This window comes from Lindgomyces ingoldianus (genome assembly GCF_010093535.1).
Source record: "Lindgomyces ingoldianus strain ATCC 200398 unplaced genomic scaffold BDR25scaffold_62, whole genome shotgun sequence".
Taxonomy (NCBI): Eukaryota; Fungi; Ascomycota; class Dothideomycetes; order Pleosporales; family Lindgomycetaceae; genus Lindgomyces; species Lindgomyces ingoldianus.
This window is the reverse complement of record NW_022985223.1, coordinates 183,181-197,588: the sequence shown is the minus strand read 5'-3', so window position 1 is coordinate 197,588 and position 14,408 is coordinate 183,181. Positions and strand designations below refer to the sequence as shown.

Genomic DNA, 14,408 nt, shown 5'->3' with positions numbered 1-14,408 from the left:
CTCGCCTCCAAATCCTAGCCCGGGCTGTCAACACCATTTCCTCATCCACAAGACATCAATTAGACAACATCACCCACGCACAACCTTCCATCCCCATCCACCCCATCCGCTCTTGAACCGCAATCGTAAGTGATCCCACTGTCTCCCCCAGCTGCCTGTTGCTGCATCGCCCGCCTCAGCGCGCCTCTTGCTGGCTATCTCAGGCCCCCTCTTCCTGTCTCGATTCTGCATCAGGCACTCGATCACTCCCGCGGCGCGGCAAAAAATTCCTTTACCTGCCCAAAATATCCTCACAGTCTGCACTTGAGCGCCGATTCTGACTTGCCGCAACTGCAGGTTCGAGAGCTCTCTCCACACCGCCTCTCACGCACCCACTGGGCTTGGTCACTTCCGCATCTCACTGCACAACCACCGCCCGCCACAACCATGGGTCTTACATTCTCGAAACTGTTCGATAAGCTATGGGGAAAGAAGGAGATGCGAATCTTGATGGTCGGCTTGGACGCTGCAGGAAAGACCACGATTCTGTATAAGCTTAAGTTGGGCGAGATCGTGACCACCATCCCCACCATCGGTACGCCCCTCCCCGGCGGGGTCCTCTAGGGGGCCTGCACGGAAACACCCTCACTTTCTGTCCTGGTCGGTGCTGTGCTGATTTTTGGAACAATAGGCTTCAACGTTGAGACGGTTGAGTACAAGAACATCCAATTCACTGTGTGGGATGTCGGAGGCCAGGACAAGATCCGACCTCTCTGGAGGCATTACTTCCAAAACACGCAGGGCATCATCTTCGTCGTTGACAGCAACGATCGTGATCGTGTCGTCGAGGCTCGTGAGGAGCTTCAGCGGATGTTGAACGAGGACGAGTTGCGGGATGCTCTTCTGTTGGTGTTTGCCAACAAGCAGGATTTGCCTGTAAGCACGCCACCTACTCAAATACATTACCGAAACCGCAGACAAAGTTGGTTGCTAATGACGTGATGTGATTAGAACGCCATGAACGCTGCCGAAATCACCGACAAACTTGGCCTCCACAGCCTCCGAAACCGCGCTTGGGTATGTTGCCCTCTTTTCCCGCACCGATGGCTTTAGTCGTGTAACTGATAATGTTACAGTACATCCAATCTACTTGCGCCACCTCTGGAGACGGTCTGTACGAAGGTCTTGAATGGCTGAGCAACTCGCTCCGCAAGGCCGGCCACAACTAAATGCGGTTGACTCGCTGCCCACATCTATCGTCTAAGTTAAGTCAAGCCAAGCCAAAACCCAGATCGATCAAACCCTCCTTCCAACCTCCTCTCCACCGTTTAATACACGGGACTATCTACAACGGTGCGTGCGTGCTGTGTGCGTATGTGTGTGGTATGTGTGCGTGCGTGCGTGTGTGTGTGTTTTTTTAAATGCAGATGGCAGTAGGGATGGAGCGGGTGGGACACTTTTTCCTTTTCTACACTTTGGAGTTTGTGTCTGGCACGGGTCGCTTACTGCCCGCTCAAAGCAAATGTCTATCTGTCTCTCTGTCCGTCTGCCTGTGCTGGTGGTAGTAGTGATGATGATGGACCCCCTTTTTTTAACGGAAACAACGTCTTTGATGGTTATCACAACAACTTCTTTTTTAACGTATGTGCTACCTACTCTATCACAATTTGAGCCTCCTCTTTTTTTGCACTCTAGATTGCTTGCCTGTCTGCATGCATGCATGCATGCCTGTCTGAGTAAAAGTTCGTGCGTGTTTGATTATCTATTCCATCTAGTTATCTGGTTATTTGCAGATGTAGTTGTTATAGACTAGATCCAGTTTTATGCAGCCTTCGTCTTCTGGACGGTATCTAGTGTTCATATGTCCAATTCCAACCTTTATCCACGACGGAGGTACGAACGCCAGCACAACACAATGCACAAACTGACATAACTGTAGAATCCACCGTTCCTATTTTCTCTCTCTGTCTCTATCTCTATCCATAGAGATGTCTTTCATCATATCGATCTAGCCTCATACAACTCATCCTATGACCTGCCAAACGCCCTACTCAATCAATATAAGATAAAATTAGATGCAAAAAAATGATTCCCACCAGTGAGGCGGTAGGCAATAGTGCTGTGTGTGTGATACGCTTAACCTAATCCAGGCACCCCCTTCATATTTCATATTCAATGATTTCAAGAGCCAGGCGCAGCCTGACCAGCGGGCTGCTGCCCCGTATTTTCCTTCTGCTGCTGTTGCTGTTGCTGCTGCTGTGGTGAAGGCGGCAACAGTCCTTTCGCAAGCCAGACATCGATCAACGGCTGCATGGGCTCGACTTCTTTGTCGCCCAACAACCCGAACAATTTCCCGACATTGATAAAATGGATGAAGCACGTGTTGAGCTCCTTGTACGCATTGATATTCCAGAAGGGCTCGAGCCAGTGGCCGTGGTAGATGTGCGCGTAGCACCGCATCATCTGACGGTAGATGCTTTTGATGTCGGATTCGAAGTGTTCAGGGAATCCGGAGGGCTTGCCCAGCCATTCGCGGCCGGAGAGTTGGGAGAGCGGAGCGTTGAGGTTGGTTGGGCCAAGGGGCTGCGGCGTTGACATTGGGGTTAGGGAGCCTGACGGATACGTGGCGGCGGAGAAGGTGGGTGAGGTAGTGTCTGTTGGGAAGATGGAGGGGTCGTTGATTTTGCCGACGATCCATTTTTGCACGAGGTTGATATATTGGATGGCGGGGATTTTGATGGGGTTCTTTTTGTTGTCGAGCCAGGTGTAGGTGTGACTGGATATGTGTAAGTAAGTGTTGAAAGAATGCGATTGACTTTTTGGGTTAGATGCCGGTAGTGAGGGATGGGGGAGATCTTGTCTGGGGGAACATAATTGAGACGACCTACCCACTGGCCGACATGGTAGGACAAACTTCGTGGTTGCAAATCGGCTTTAGAGTCTTCTCATCCGGCACCTTGATAATGTCGATCATTTGCTCAAGCAAGCGATATTGTTCGACCACTAGTCACATGCTTCAGCACAGATGATCCCAAAAGGGACAAGTGATATCGTACCTTGATGCGCAAGCCATTCACCATCTTCAACTAGTTTCGGCTTCGCAGCCAACGTCATAAAGTTACCTTTAACAATGAGACCAGCGTACTCCTCTCGGAAGAAGAAAGGCGGTCTCCGCGAGCCAGAAGGCAAGGAACCTTCAGAGACGCCCTGGCTATCGAATGACATGGCCGACGACAGGGCAGGAGAATGCGGCATAGGAGGGACACTGGGTGGCTGGGAAGATGTTGGAGACGGAGAATAGGGCGCAGTTGGAGACGGCGTGCCTTGACCGTTACCTTTGCCCTGCTGGTTGCTCCTGTTGGAACGACCCGCGAATCCTTGGCGTCTGATATGGACAAGTTAGGAGGAAAGGATCAAGACAACAGGATGGACGATAGATGAGATTAAGGCTGCAGATGACTTGGTGACAGTGACAGGGAATAAAAGACACGAGATGTGAAACACGATGCGACCTGGCCCTTGAAACAGCGTTGAGGGGGTTGGAAGACGGGCACGCAGCGCATAACGCTGGGTTCAACGAGGGACAGAATGGGGAGGGGGGGAAGCTCGCCAAGAAAGCACCTACACGCTGGAGAAGAAGGACGCCATGACCCCTGCAGTGGATCTACCTAGGTATGCTGTGTCGGTGAATGAATTGCAGCGGGGAACGACACTTGACGGGGATAGCGGTCGACAGTGAACTGGAAGAGAGGAGAAGAGGCGTGCGTGGGTCGTGATACGCCTCGAGCCCAGGGAGCTTTTTTGGGCGGGATGGAGCAGGGGCGAAGGGGCTTTCCTCAGCCAAATCCGCGGGCTGCAGCGCTAGGCCAGATCGGGCGGCGCGCGGCGTCGTGGTGCCTTTGAACTTATTGACGGATGGAAAGCTCGACACGCTGCTTCTTTCACTTCCACAACGCTCTTGCTCCGTTTGTGCACCGCTCCTTCTGCAATCGCGGACTTAATTTCCCCCCACGCTGCGATTGGAAAATCATCGATTGCGCCTCCAGAAAGGCTGTTCAACCACCACCACCACCACCACCACCACCATGGCTTCTGCCGTAGCTGTCGATGCGTCGTCCTCAGCGCCCCGCCTGCCGGACGACCTGTCCGATGACGAAGAAATCACTGGCAAGGTTGGTCCAATCGACAGCGATGAGGATGGCACTCCCCGGGACACCGTAGAAGAGAACGGCCTGGAGGATGAAGAGGAGGATGATCTCTTTGGCGACGGCGCCGACGAGGACGAGGACGAGCAGCCAAGGTGGGTTCTTCAAAGACGGATCTTGGAAGCATGGCTAACGCGATTTCAGCAGGATGCGCAAGCTGGACGACGAAGACCTTGATTCAGGTGACGATGAAGGCCGAGCAGACCGCGCCCATGGCGACAGCGGCGCCCAAGACATCGAGGAAGAGCAGCAGACATTCAATTTCATGGACGCCGACATTGCGCGGCACTGTGTGCCCGAACCCAGCGACGGCGAACTCTACCTTATGAGGATCCCGCGCTTCCTGGCCATTGAGCCCACAGCCTGGAACCCGAAGAATTTCCAACCTCCCACGACCGACCACCACTCCAAAGGCGCGCCATCTGAGCACTTCTCCGCCTACAAAACCGCCATGACGACAATCCGCTGGCGTCGCTCACCCTCCAACCCCGACCAACTCCAATCCAACGCCCGCATCCTACGCTGGTCCGACGGCTCGCTCACCATCCAACTCGCTACCGAGCCTTCTGAGCATTACAACATCAACGCAAACCCACTCGCTCCTCCGCAAATCAACCCCAAGAAACCCACCCCGACTATGGTCTCCCAGCCGACAAAGGCCGGGAGCAAAGAGAGCTACACCTACCTCGCCGCGCCCTACGAAGAAGCAAACGTCATGCGCATCACGAACAAAATCACAACCGGCCTGTCCGTTGTGCCCACCGACGCCTCCGCAGACGGCGCCCTCGAACAGCTCCAAAGTGCACTCGCGGCGGCAGCGAGTCGAGGCCGAGACGAGGCCGACAACGCGATCTCTCTAATCAAAGTCACCGAGGACCCAGAACTGCTGCGTGCGAAGGAGGAGGCCATGTACAAAGAGAAGCAGCGACAACTGCGTGCAAAGGAAAAGCACGAGCTCCGGGAACGCGAGAAAGCCGGCAGGGCACTCGGTCGAACCGGCAGCCGATCTGCGGGCTATGGACTCTCCATCGGCGGACTCGAAGAAGACGGCCGTAAAGGCGCCAGGAAACAGAGGCCGAAGACTGGGTTGCGCCGTGACTGGAGTGATGATGAAGACTACGATATTCGTGGTCGGACGAGAGAAGATGAATACGACGAAGAGGACGATTTCATTGCTGCTAGCGACGAGGAGCCGGAGATTGTGGAGGATGATGACGATGACGATGACGGGATTATAGATACTCCGCGCGGGGAACGCGAGACGCAGAGTCCCAAGAGGAATCGGGGCGGTGGTTATGATGATGAGGATGTGGTGACGAATGTGAGGGCGAAGAGAAGGAGAGTCGTTGACGATGATGAGGATGAGTAAACAGGATTTGAGCAGTACTTTCTCCTCTCCTTACCTTCTTTCGAGGAACATCAATTGGTACGGAATGAGCTTCTTTACAGCGTCCTTTGAAAAGAAAGGACGTAGGCTTTCTAAAAACTAGGCGTAGATTGGGTATTCAAGCATAGCCTGGAGTTTTGCTTTATTCAGACTGGCTGGTGTTTACTTTCATGAGGCACAGCTTTTCTTCCATATACTTGGGGATCTTTGAAAGCTGGAAGATGCCATGGGATACTGTTGTAGAATGGAAGAAAATGATATTTGGCTGACTGTGTCGAGGAATTACAATTCACTAGTAGCGGAGATTACAATCCTCAAAGTATTGTTGAATCCATATTTCCATCTCATTTCATTACCAGTGAGCGAGCCAGGTAGAATCCCACGCCCTCGTAACCACAAACACTCCATACAACACCAGGCATCAAATATAAAGATTACGACGTTCAATGCGCACCTAGTTCTTATCCCCCTCTTTCCCCTCCGCACCCTTCACCCCATTCCCAACATCCTCTCGTCCCTCGGGCCTCTTAAAGTGTGGTTTCAGCGGCTCCCAACTCTCAGCATTATAATCCTTCTGCACCTTCTTACACTTCTCCAGCCCCCACTCCGTAACCCCAACCATCAAACAACTCTCAAACATAAATGCCATGCTGCCCTCGCCGACTTTACTCGGCCGCAGCTCCACATTCGACGCTTTCTCGTGCGTGGTCGCGTCGGGTCCGTGACCGGCCATGACGTTGTGCAGCGATGCACCCGCAGGTTGAAAGCCCCCGCCCGTTTTGGCGTCGTACTGGCCGTGGATGAGACCCATGAATTCGGACATTGTGTTGCGGTGGTACCAGGGTGGGCGAAAGGTGTCTTCTGCGACGAGCCAGCGTGGCGGGAAAATTACGAAGTCGGCGATGGCGGTTCCCGGGTGGTCAGATTGCGCGGTTAGGACCGTGTAGATAGAGGGGTCAGGGTGGTCGAAGGAGACGCTGCCGATGGTGTTGAAGCGTCCGAGGTCATATTTGTAGGGGTAGTAGAGGCCGTGCCAGGATACAACGTCGAAGGGTGTGTGAGTTTGCGCGGCGCTGAAAAGATGACCCGCGAATTTGCACAGGATGTGCCAGGTGCTAGTTGTGTCTTCTTCAAAAGAAGCGACGGGCGCTTGGAAGTCCCGCGCGTTGGCTAGGCAGTTAGAGCCGATGGGACCAAGTTCGGGGAGCGTGAAGTGGCCTTGGTAAAGCTCGAGGATATAGCCTCGAACGGGACCTTGGGGGAGAGTAACGCGGTATTTTATGCCGCGCGGAATTACGCATATTTCGTTGGGGCGCACGAGGAGGTGGCCCATTTCGGTTTGGATGTCGAGAACGCCGTGTTGGGGCACGATAAGGAAGTCACCATCGGCCGAATAGAAGGCTTCGTGGGCGTCCATGTCTTTGCCCGCTGCGAAGATGTAGATGCCGATGCCTGTTTTCATTGTTGGGTCCCCAGCGCCGGCGACAAGGTGGAGCGAGTGGACCCAGTCGACTGTTTCATCAAGATCGAAGGGGTCCCATCGTAGTTGGTTGGGTATATGGTGGATCTTTTCGTACGGTTTGTTCTCTGGGTTGGTATTGTAGGTCGACGATTCTCGAGGCTCGAAGTTGCTGTGGCCGCATGAGGGCAAGATTCGATAGAGCCAGGTCTGTTGGTTTTCGTGACGAGGGGCTGTAAATGCTGTTCCAGAGAGCTTTTCAGCATAGAGGCCGTAAGGAGGGTTCTGTGGGGAGTTCGCTCCGATGGGCAGGGCTCCTTCAATTGCTTCAGATCTGTCTCGATTTAAGTCCCTCACTCAACCACTAGAATGAAAACAAGGCACGTACTCATGGTAAGAGTTGAAGCCATTCAGATATCGATACTTTTCTTTGCACTGGGCGAACTGGGAGGAAGGCATCGTGGATGTCTGTATAGTCTGGATTGCCAAATTCCTCAAGATTCCTCTGCGTCAATGGGATTATGCTTTTGGATAGCTTTGGCTTCTTCTCTCGGACGACGAGTTTCTTAAATAGAGCTCCGACGGACTTCTTGGGATGGAGAGGGGTGTGAGGGTCATCATAGGCCGTCTGCGCAGACGACATGCTGGCGGGTGTATCGGTGTGTCGGTAAGGAGCGGCTTCCAGATCGGTTGTGCGAAAGAGGTGAGGAGAAGGGGAGCTGGCTGGATGTAGTTAGTGCGGGATATTTGAGACACACGTGATGTTAGATCTGTCGAGTGGGGAGCGGGATAGGAGCGGGAGGGGGCGGAACGGTTCCGCTACCCCAGATCTCCGCGTTCAACCCATCCCCGTCGACAACCGTCATCAACTTGGGAAAGACAGGTATGTATGAGCATACCATCTTTTTCAGCTTGTTCAAACCTCCCTGAATGAGCGCCATATGTGATTTTTGGATCTCTCACGCCACCTCCTGAGACAATGTCACCTCTTCGGTCTTGGTTCATCATTCCCCGAGGTTCACACTTCTCGCTCGCCAATATCCCCTTCGGAATCATATCCACAGAGTCTTCTAAAACGCCTCGAGTTGCTGTCGCCATTGGGGATCATGCCTTGGACCTGGAGGTCTTCGCCGCGAATAATGGCTTCTCTGCGCTTTCCACCATCCAACCCCACCAAGATGTCTTCTCGCAGCCTTCGTTGAACGCGTTCGCTGTACTCGGCCGGCCTGTACATTCCATTGTTCGCAAGTACCTTCAAAGCGTCCTTGCCGAGGATACTCCTTATCCAGATGTCCTCAAGACAAATTCTACTCTCCGGAGACAAGCCTTGATTCCCTTGAAAGATGTCAAAACACACCTACCGTTCAAGATCGGCGACTACACAGACTTCTACGCCGGCCTAAACCACGCCTATAATGTTGGCGTTCTATTTAGAGGGCCATCAAACGCACTTCAGCCCAACTACAAACACCTCCCCGTCGGCTACCACGGCCGAGCATCATCAGTGGTTGTCTCAGGGACACCAATCCGGAGGCCCAACGGCCAGATCCTCTCGAACCCCTTGGCTGAGAAGAAAGTCCCCACATTATCTGCTTGTCAGAAATTAGACATCGAGCTAGAACTAGGGGCGTTTGTCTGCAAGCCGAACAGCATGGGCGAGCCGGTGCCAATCAGTGAAGCAGAGGAGAGCTTGTTTGGAGTGGTGTTGATGAATGACTGGTCGGCGCGAGATATACAAGCTTGGGAATATGTGCCTCTGGGCCCTTTTAATGCGAAGAACTTTGGCACCACAATTAGTGCTTGGGTTGTTCTTGCTGATGCTTTGGAGCCGTTCAAGACGAAGGGTTTGGAGAATGATTCAAAGGTTTTGCCATATCTTCAGGAGAGGGATGAGAATACTGTTTACGATATCCAGCTGCAGGTCAGCCTGAAAAGTAAGAATCTTGTAAGAATTCTGTCGACCTTTAACTGACTACATGTAGCAAAAACCGGCAATTCCACCACGATAACAAAGACCAGCTCTCGAAACCTTCTGTGGTCGTTCCCTCAAATGCTTACTCACCACTCCATCACTGGATGTCCTTTTAACGTGGGCGATCTACTGGGGTCTGGTACAATAAGCGGCCTAGAACAATCAGAAAGAGGGAGTCTGCTCGAACAGAATGAGAATGGAAAAACGTCTATCAAATTGTCTGGTAGTGAAGTGCGACATTTCCTTGAAGATGGCGATGAAATTACTATCACGGGTGTCTGCGGCTCTGATGAGGAAGCTCTCGTTGGTTTCGGTGAGTGCGTTGGTAGGATTGAGCCAGCGCTGAAGTTGTAGGATATTTGCTCCACTTTGCAGTCGCGGGGGGTAACAGAGATATCGCGGAGTCATCATTGAACTCAGCCATCACAGGAACGTAAGACGTTCAACCTTACGCTATCAAAGGCATCATCAGTATTGAATGCCGCCTCTGGGGTTTACCACGCAGAACTTGGGGTTACAGTGTTTGATTCAGGACTAGCTGTAACATCTGAACAATAGCTTTATGAGCTTGTGTGGTTTGCTCGAGTGGAAATTAAAAGCGCAAGTTGCGCTCACCGTAAATATCTCTCTCATCTTATCAGAGACCTTGAAGTTAGACAGCTGTTACGAGGGTGCCCGTTCGCCACATACCGAATATCCACGAATACTTTCGATCAAGAGCTGCTCGGAATTCGCTCGGGTGCGACACTGTGAAGGGTTTAAAACTTCTCAACCCCAATAAGACGCTTTTTGCAGCCCTAGCCCTGTGCTCCTCACAGAAATTCTATTTAAGGGAAAGCGAAAAGGTCTGTAAATCAGGCACGACCTCATCCAGCCACAAGCTACTCCACAACGCTAAAGGTAGTTGGGAGGAAGACGGAATAAACCCGCTTCTGTTTCCTTTGACAGCCAGGAACAACAACGTTTCTCGACGACGGAAGTCTACCGTTGTGAACAGCACCCCCGCTCTCCGTATTCCTCATGCGTCGGCACGCTCGGTCCTTCATCGAATCACGGGAGCAGGCGGCAGGATTAGGGTCTCACCAGCTGGGAAAGAGTTAATGTTTGAGGGATTGCCGAAGTGCTGCTTGCAGCTCTTACTTCACGTAAACATCAAGAGTATAAGTGCAGCGCCTGTCTTCTATTCTTCTATCACTACTCCGTGCATTCGCGTTTCTCTCAAAGCTCAAGCTCCTTTTTTACTTTGTCTTCGCCATGACAGTACCAGTCATCGTTGCGGCCGTCTTGGTCCTCACCTATCTAGCATACCGAGTCCTCTACGGCACTGACACGCCGAAAATCAAAGGTATTCCCGAGATCCCAGGCCTGCCTCTATTTGGAAGTCTAATAGAGCTGGGCGAAAACCATGCCAAGGTTGCACAGGGATGGGCGAAAAAGTACGGGCCAGTCTTTCAAGTGCGGATGGGTAACCGAGTAAGCAGGTTCAGAGTTTCTCATGGTTCAGATTGCTGATGCTATTCCCAGCGAATCGTGTTTGCAAATTCCTTTGACTCTGTCAGACATCTGTGGATCACCAACCAATCTTCCCTGATATCAAGACCGACGCTACACACCTTTCACAAGGTTGTGTCCAGCTCTCAAGGGTTTACCATAGGAACATCTCCTTGGGATGAAAGCTGCAAGCAGCGCCGAAAGGCTGCAGCAACGGCATTGAACCGACCCGCGGTCCAATCCTACATGCCCCTGATTGACCTCGAATCATACGTCAGCATCAAAGAGCTACTCCAAGACAGCAAAGGTGGCGAGATCGATCTCGATCCGCGAGCTTACTGGCAACGCTATGCCCTCAATACTTCACTTACCCTGAACTATGGATACCGCATTAATGGCGACAAGGACGATGCGCTCCTAAAAGAGATCACCGATGTCGAGCGTGGTGTATCAAATTTTAGGAGCACGAGTAATAATTGGCAGGACTACATCCCCTTGTTGCGATTGTTTCCCAAGCAGAGCAGTGATGCAAATAAGATGCGAATCCGGAGAGACATTTATATGGACAAGCTTCTTGCGATCTTGAAGGAGCGAATTGCCAACGGAACAGACAAGCCGTGTATCACTGGAAATGTGATCAAGGATCCAGAGGCGAAGTTGAATGAAGGTATGGGCTAGTCTGCTAACCTACTAAATGTTGCTAATTAACTTCACAGCTGAGATAAAGTCCATTTGCCTCACCATGGTATCCGCTGGTCTAGACACAGTTCCCGGAAATTTGATCATGGGGATTGCTTATCTGGCCTCAGAACAGGGCCAATGCATCCAGGCCCGAGCATACGAAGAGATTCTCAAAGTCTACCCCGATAACGACGCCTGGGACAGATGCCTGCACGAAGAGAAGGTGCCATATGTCACGGCGCTCGTTAAAGAGATCCTGCGATTCTGGACAGTTATCCCAATATGCTTACCTAGAGTATCCATTAAGCCCATTGAGTGGAACGGAGCTATTATCCCTACAGGCACTACCTTTTATATGAACGCGTATGCCGCGGACTACGACGACACCCATTTCAAGGACCCATTCAAGTTCATACCAGAACGATATCTTGGGGATGTGGATGGTACTCCTCATTACGGGTACGGCGCTGGAAGCCGGATGTGTGTGGGGAGCCACCTGGCAAACCGAGAGTTGTATACGGCTTTTGTGAGGCTTATCAGTGCCTTTAAATTCACGCCGCCAAAGGATCCAAGGGATGCACCTGTGTTGGATTCTTTGGATGCAAACGCCATCCCAACCAGCTTGACCATGGAACCGAAGTATTTCAAAGTTGGGTTCAAACCAAGGAATCGGGCGTTGCTGGAGAAGTGGATTGCAGGTAGCGAGGAGAGGACTCGAGAGTTAATGTGAAAGAAAATCTGGCTCCGTGATGGGGGAATAGCTGTTTGTTTGTTGATAGTCCTGCATAGGAGCGTATGTGACGTAAGACCTGTTTCATTATCAGCATCCGAATCAGAATCCTTTGTGAGTCCTTAATCCTGCAAAGAGCTTCAATAGAACTACTCGCTACCTAGTTATGGCTCGCAGTCCGCGAAGCTGACTTCCCTTTGAATGCCACTGCAACAAAGTTCTCTCACAGTTCCCAAACAAAAGTCTTGGCATCATATATCTCTCGTGAAAAGGTATTACTTTAGGCACCTTATTTTGCTACTGTACGTAAGGGTACTTTTTAGTTATAGTTTAAGCTCACAAGGGTCTGGCTGGAGCAGTTTGGCCACCATTTTCGCGCTGACTGATCATCTCGAGGTTACAACATTTGTAGGAACTCGTTGAGTACATAGTTTTTATTTCTTTATTCCGCTGACAATCTTCTACACTAAGTCATTCATTAAATACAACATACAAGTAATAAACATAGTTCTAAATTTATATGTGCTCCGCTGGTTCCTAAAGAGGATTAACTATTCCCTTTGCTGCGTCTATTCTATTAGAGACGAGTAATGCTTAAAGCGAAGGTAGTAAGGTACTCTAGACTAAGAGCATGTACGCATCTGTCGCTTGCCCTTTTATAGAATGTCAAAGCAGTTTCGTATCATTGCCATTGATAGAGCAGATAATGCCTCTGGCACTGCCCGGTTCATCTCCTTTGTACATTTCCTTGAGACTTACGTAGCAATGCTAGAGAACAACACGGCACCCTGGAATACCCGCCAGTTGTTATAAGCTAACTGTTATATATGACTCGAGAGGTTTCCTCCCACTTCGCAAGTATCTTTCCGTACGATTTCATTCATTCCAGCCAACTAATCTAGCTACTATTAACTATCCCAATTCGAGACAGCAACGTCTGCTTGCTTCACCTCCCATCCAGCTAGCGCTTTCAAAGAAGACATGCAATGCGGATGGCTAACGCCTAAAATGCGGTTGCGTAGTTTCACACATTCCTTCATGAGTTGTATAGCTTCCGCATAATGACCCTGTCCCTTCCATATGAAGGCGAGATTACACATGCTGGTCAGTGTGTTGGGGTGGTCCTTTCCGAGTTTCGTCTTGCTTGTCTCCACCACTTCCACAAACAGTGCTTTGGCAGCCTCCCATCGGCCTTGGTCCGGCTGCGCGTTGTCCTCATGGTATTCCCTCCGCGCTGCCTCAAGAATCTCCATTTTGGCTCATACCCTCTGCCCCGCGAAACGGCGTGCCGAAGAAGATCAAACCGGCGGTTGATGTGTATATGCCAATCCAATCATCCATCACGTGTTAAGTATCCAGGAGCGCCTGTAGGCCCTTAGCGTTAGGTATATTCCGTTCAAGTTCACCTGCTCACTTTAAGCACGACCAGCCCACCGAAGCAGTGCGCTATAAAGGCTAGCGGCCGAAACGGATACTCCTGGCGATTTGAGTAGTGGTGGTATGTCTACTACATAGGACCCGTACCTTTCTTTCCCGTCGTAAGACTGGCAGCAACGCTGTGCAACCATCGGCATATTCTGCCATATCGCCCCTTGTCCGAACAACTGCAACTGGTATCCTTATCGCATGATGCGCGCACTCAGTGCTACTGATGGTAGCATGCATTCCTCCGCAAGCCAGTTAATCCACCGTGGACCATTCTCCGTACCGACATTCTTCCACCAGGTATCTTCTAGTGGGCGCGTTGATGCCATGGATCGCGACGATGCTAGGGGCGTCAGTATAAGTTGAGGCAATGTGATAACTGTAGAGACAAACGCACTTGACGCTCTCGGCTGCCTCCGCTGGGGCCTCACGGAGCACTTTGAGTCCAATATCAACATTAGGCGCGCCGAATCCCTATCCTACCCACATGCCATTATCAATTACGTTCAATGCTTAACTACGAACCCGTAAGTGGGTGTGTGCTCAGCCTAAGAGAAACATGTCTTGATGAGGCCGAACGATTAAGGAGAGGAAATGTGTCGATATATTTCAGACTGATTGACACCAGGCTGAGACAGCCGTCCGCTCGACCTGCTCAGTCAGTCTGCGGCGAGGCTGAGGCTGCGGATGGTCGAAAGCGAACCGTAGCTATCTAAGGTGTTGGCTGCTTGCTAGTTCTGAGATATATGCGCTTCCGCAATCCACTACTCGTACATTGTCAACTTATCCCTCCATTACTCTTTCATTTAGTCATGCCACCATTTCTAAAGTTAATCAGCTCGTCTACGATCTCGAGCCTGCAGCTACTTTGCCGGCTACCTTTCAATCGTGTTATGCAACGTCCCTCACAAGAGACAATTTCTTAAAAGAAACTTAATCCAAAGACCTTGAGACAATAGCTCCTCGTCTCTAGATTATGACGACTTTTTCCAGCGGCAACATCAACCCGTTGCACTGCAGCTGGGTGAGAACTTTGTTGCAGCCGCATTCGAGGGGAAGCCTGTTTTGCAAGCGACTGT

General features: G+C 51.2%; 7 protein-coding genes across 7 annotated transcripts; 4 read left to right on the top strand and 3 right to left on the bottom strand.

The window, feature by feature from the left end:
- The first annotated feature begins 5 nt into the window (after positions 1-5).
- Positions 6-1,434, top strand: BDR25DRAFT_307935 (ARF/SAR superfamily). Its single transcript, XM_033690930.1, has 4 exons — positions 6-574; positions 671-915; positions 991-1,056; positions 1,116-1,434. The coding sequence occupies exons 1-4, from the start codon at positions 427-429 to the stop codon at positions 1,206-1,208; spliced, it is 552 nt and encodes a 183-aa protein (XP_033540034.1). The 5' UTR covers positions 6-426; the 3' UTR covers positions 1,209-1,434.
- Positions 1,435-2,160: 726 nt separating this feature from the next.
- Positions 2,161-3,204, bottom strand: BDR25DRAFT_246174 (Mob1/phocein; the record flags this gene model as incomplete). Its single annotated transcript, XM_033685918.1, has 3 exons — positions 2,161-2,755; positions 2,868-2,982; positions 3,036-3,204. The coding sequence occupies 3 exons, from the start codon at positions 3,202-3,204 to the stop codon at positions 2,161-2,163; spliced, it is 879 nt and encodes a 292-aa protein (XP_033540033.1).
- A 725-nt stretch (positions 3,205-3,929) lies between these two features.
- BDR25DRAFT_273560 (uncharacterized protein) lies at positions 3,930-5,903 on the top strand. The gene is made up of 2 exons (XM_033687361.1): positions 3,930-4,279; positions 4,332-5,903. Exons 1-2 carry the CDS (start codon positions 4,065-4,067, stop codon positions 5,551-5,553), a joined length of 1,437 nt encoding a protein of 478 aa, XP_033540032.1. The 5' UTR covers positions 3,930-4,064; the 3' UTR covers positions 5,554-5,903.
- A 3-nt stretch (positions 5,904-5,906) lies between these two features.
- BDR25DRAFT_298480 (Homogentisate 1,2-dioxygenase) lies at positions 5,907-7,698 on the bottom strand. Its single transcript, XM_033689075.1, has 2 exons — positions 7,419-7,698; positions 5,907-7,364 (listed from the first exon to the last, which is right to left on the bottom strand). Exons 1-2 carry the CDS (start codon positions 7,487-7,489, stop codon positions 6,026-6,028), a joined length of 1,410 nt encoding a protein of 469 aa, XP_033540031.1. The 5' UTR covers positions 7,490-7,698; the 3' UTR covers positions 5,907-6,025.
- Positions 7,699-7,910: 212 nt separating this feature from the next.
- BDR25DRAFT_298476 (Fumarylacetoacetase) lies at positions 7,911-9,534 on the top strand. Its single transcript, XM_033689074.1, has 2 exons — positions 7,911-8,964; positions 9,013-9,534. The coding sequence occupies exons 1-2, from the start codon at positions 8,010-8,012 to the stop codon at positions 9,354-9,356; spliced, it is 1,299 nt and encodes a 432-aa protein (XP_033540030.1). The 5' UTR covers positions 7,911-8,009; the 3' UTR covers positions 9,357-9,534.
- Positions 9,535-10,157: 623 nt separating this feature from the next.
- Positions 10,158-11,974, top strand: BDR25DRAFT_298474 (phenylacetate hydroxylase). The gene is made up of 3 exons (XM_033689073.1): positions 10,158-10,475; positions 10,527-11,160; positions 11,210-11,974. Exons 1-3 carry the CDS (start codon positions 10,257-10,259, stop codon positions 11,902-11,904), a joined length of 1,548 nt encoding a protein of 515 aa, XP_033540029.1. The 5' UTR covers positions 10,158-10,256; the 3' UTR covers positions 11,905-11,974.
- An 838-nt stretch (positions 11,975-12,812) lies between these two features.
- BDR25DRAFT_320196 (uncharacterized protein) lies at positions 12,813-13,157 on the bottom strand (the record flags this gene model as incomplete). Its single annotated transcript, XM_033691883.1, has 1 exon — positions 12,813-13,157. One exon carries the CDS (start codon positions 13,155-13,157, stop codon positions 12,813-12,815), a length of 345 nt encoding a protein of 114 aa, XP_033540028.1.
- Between the last annotated feature and the right edge of the window lie 1,251 nt (positions 13,158-14,408).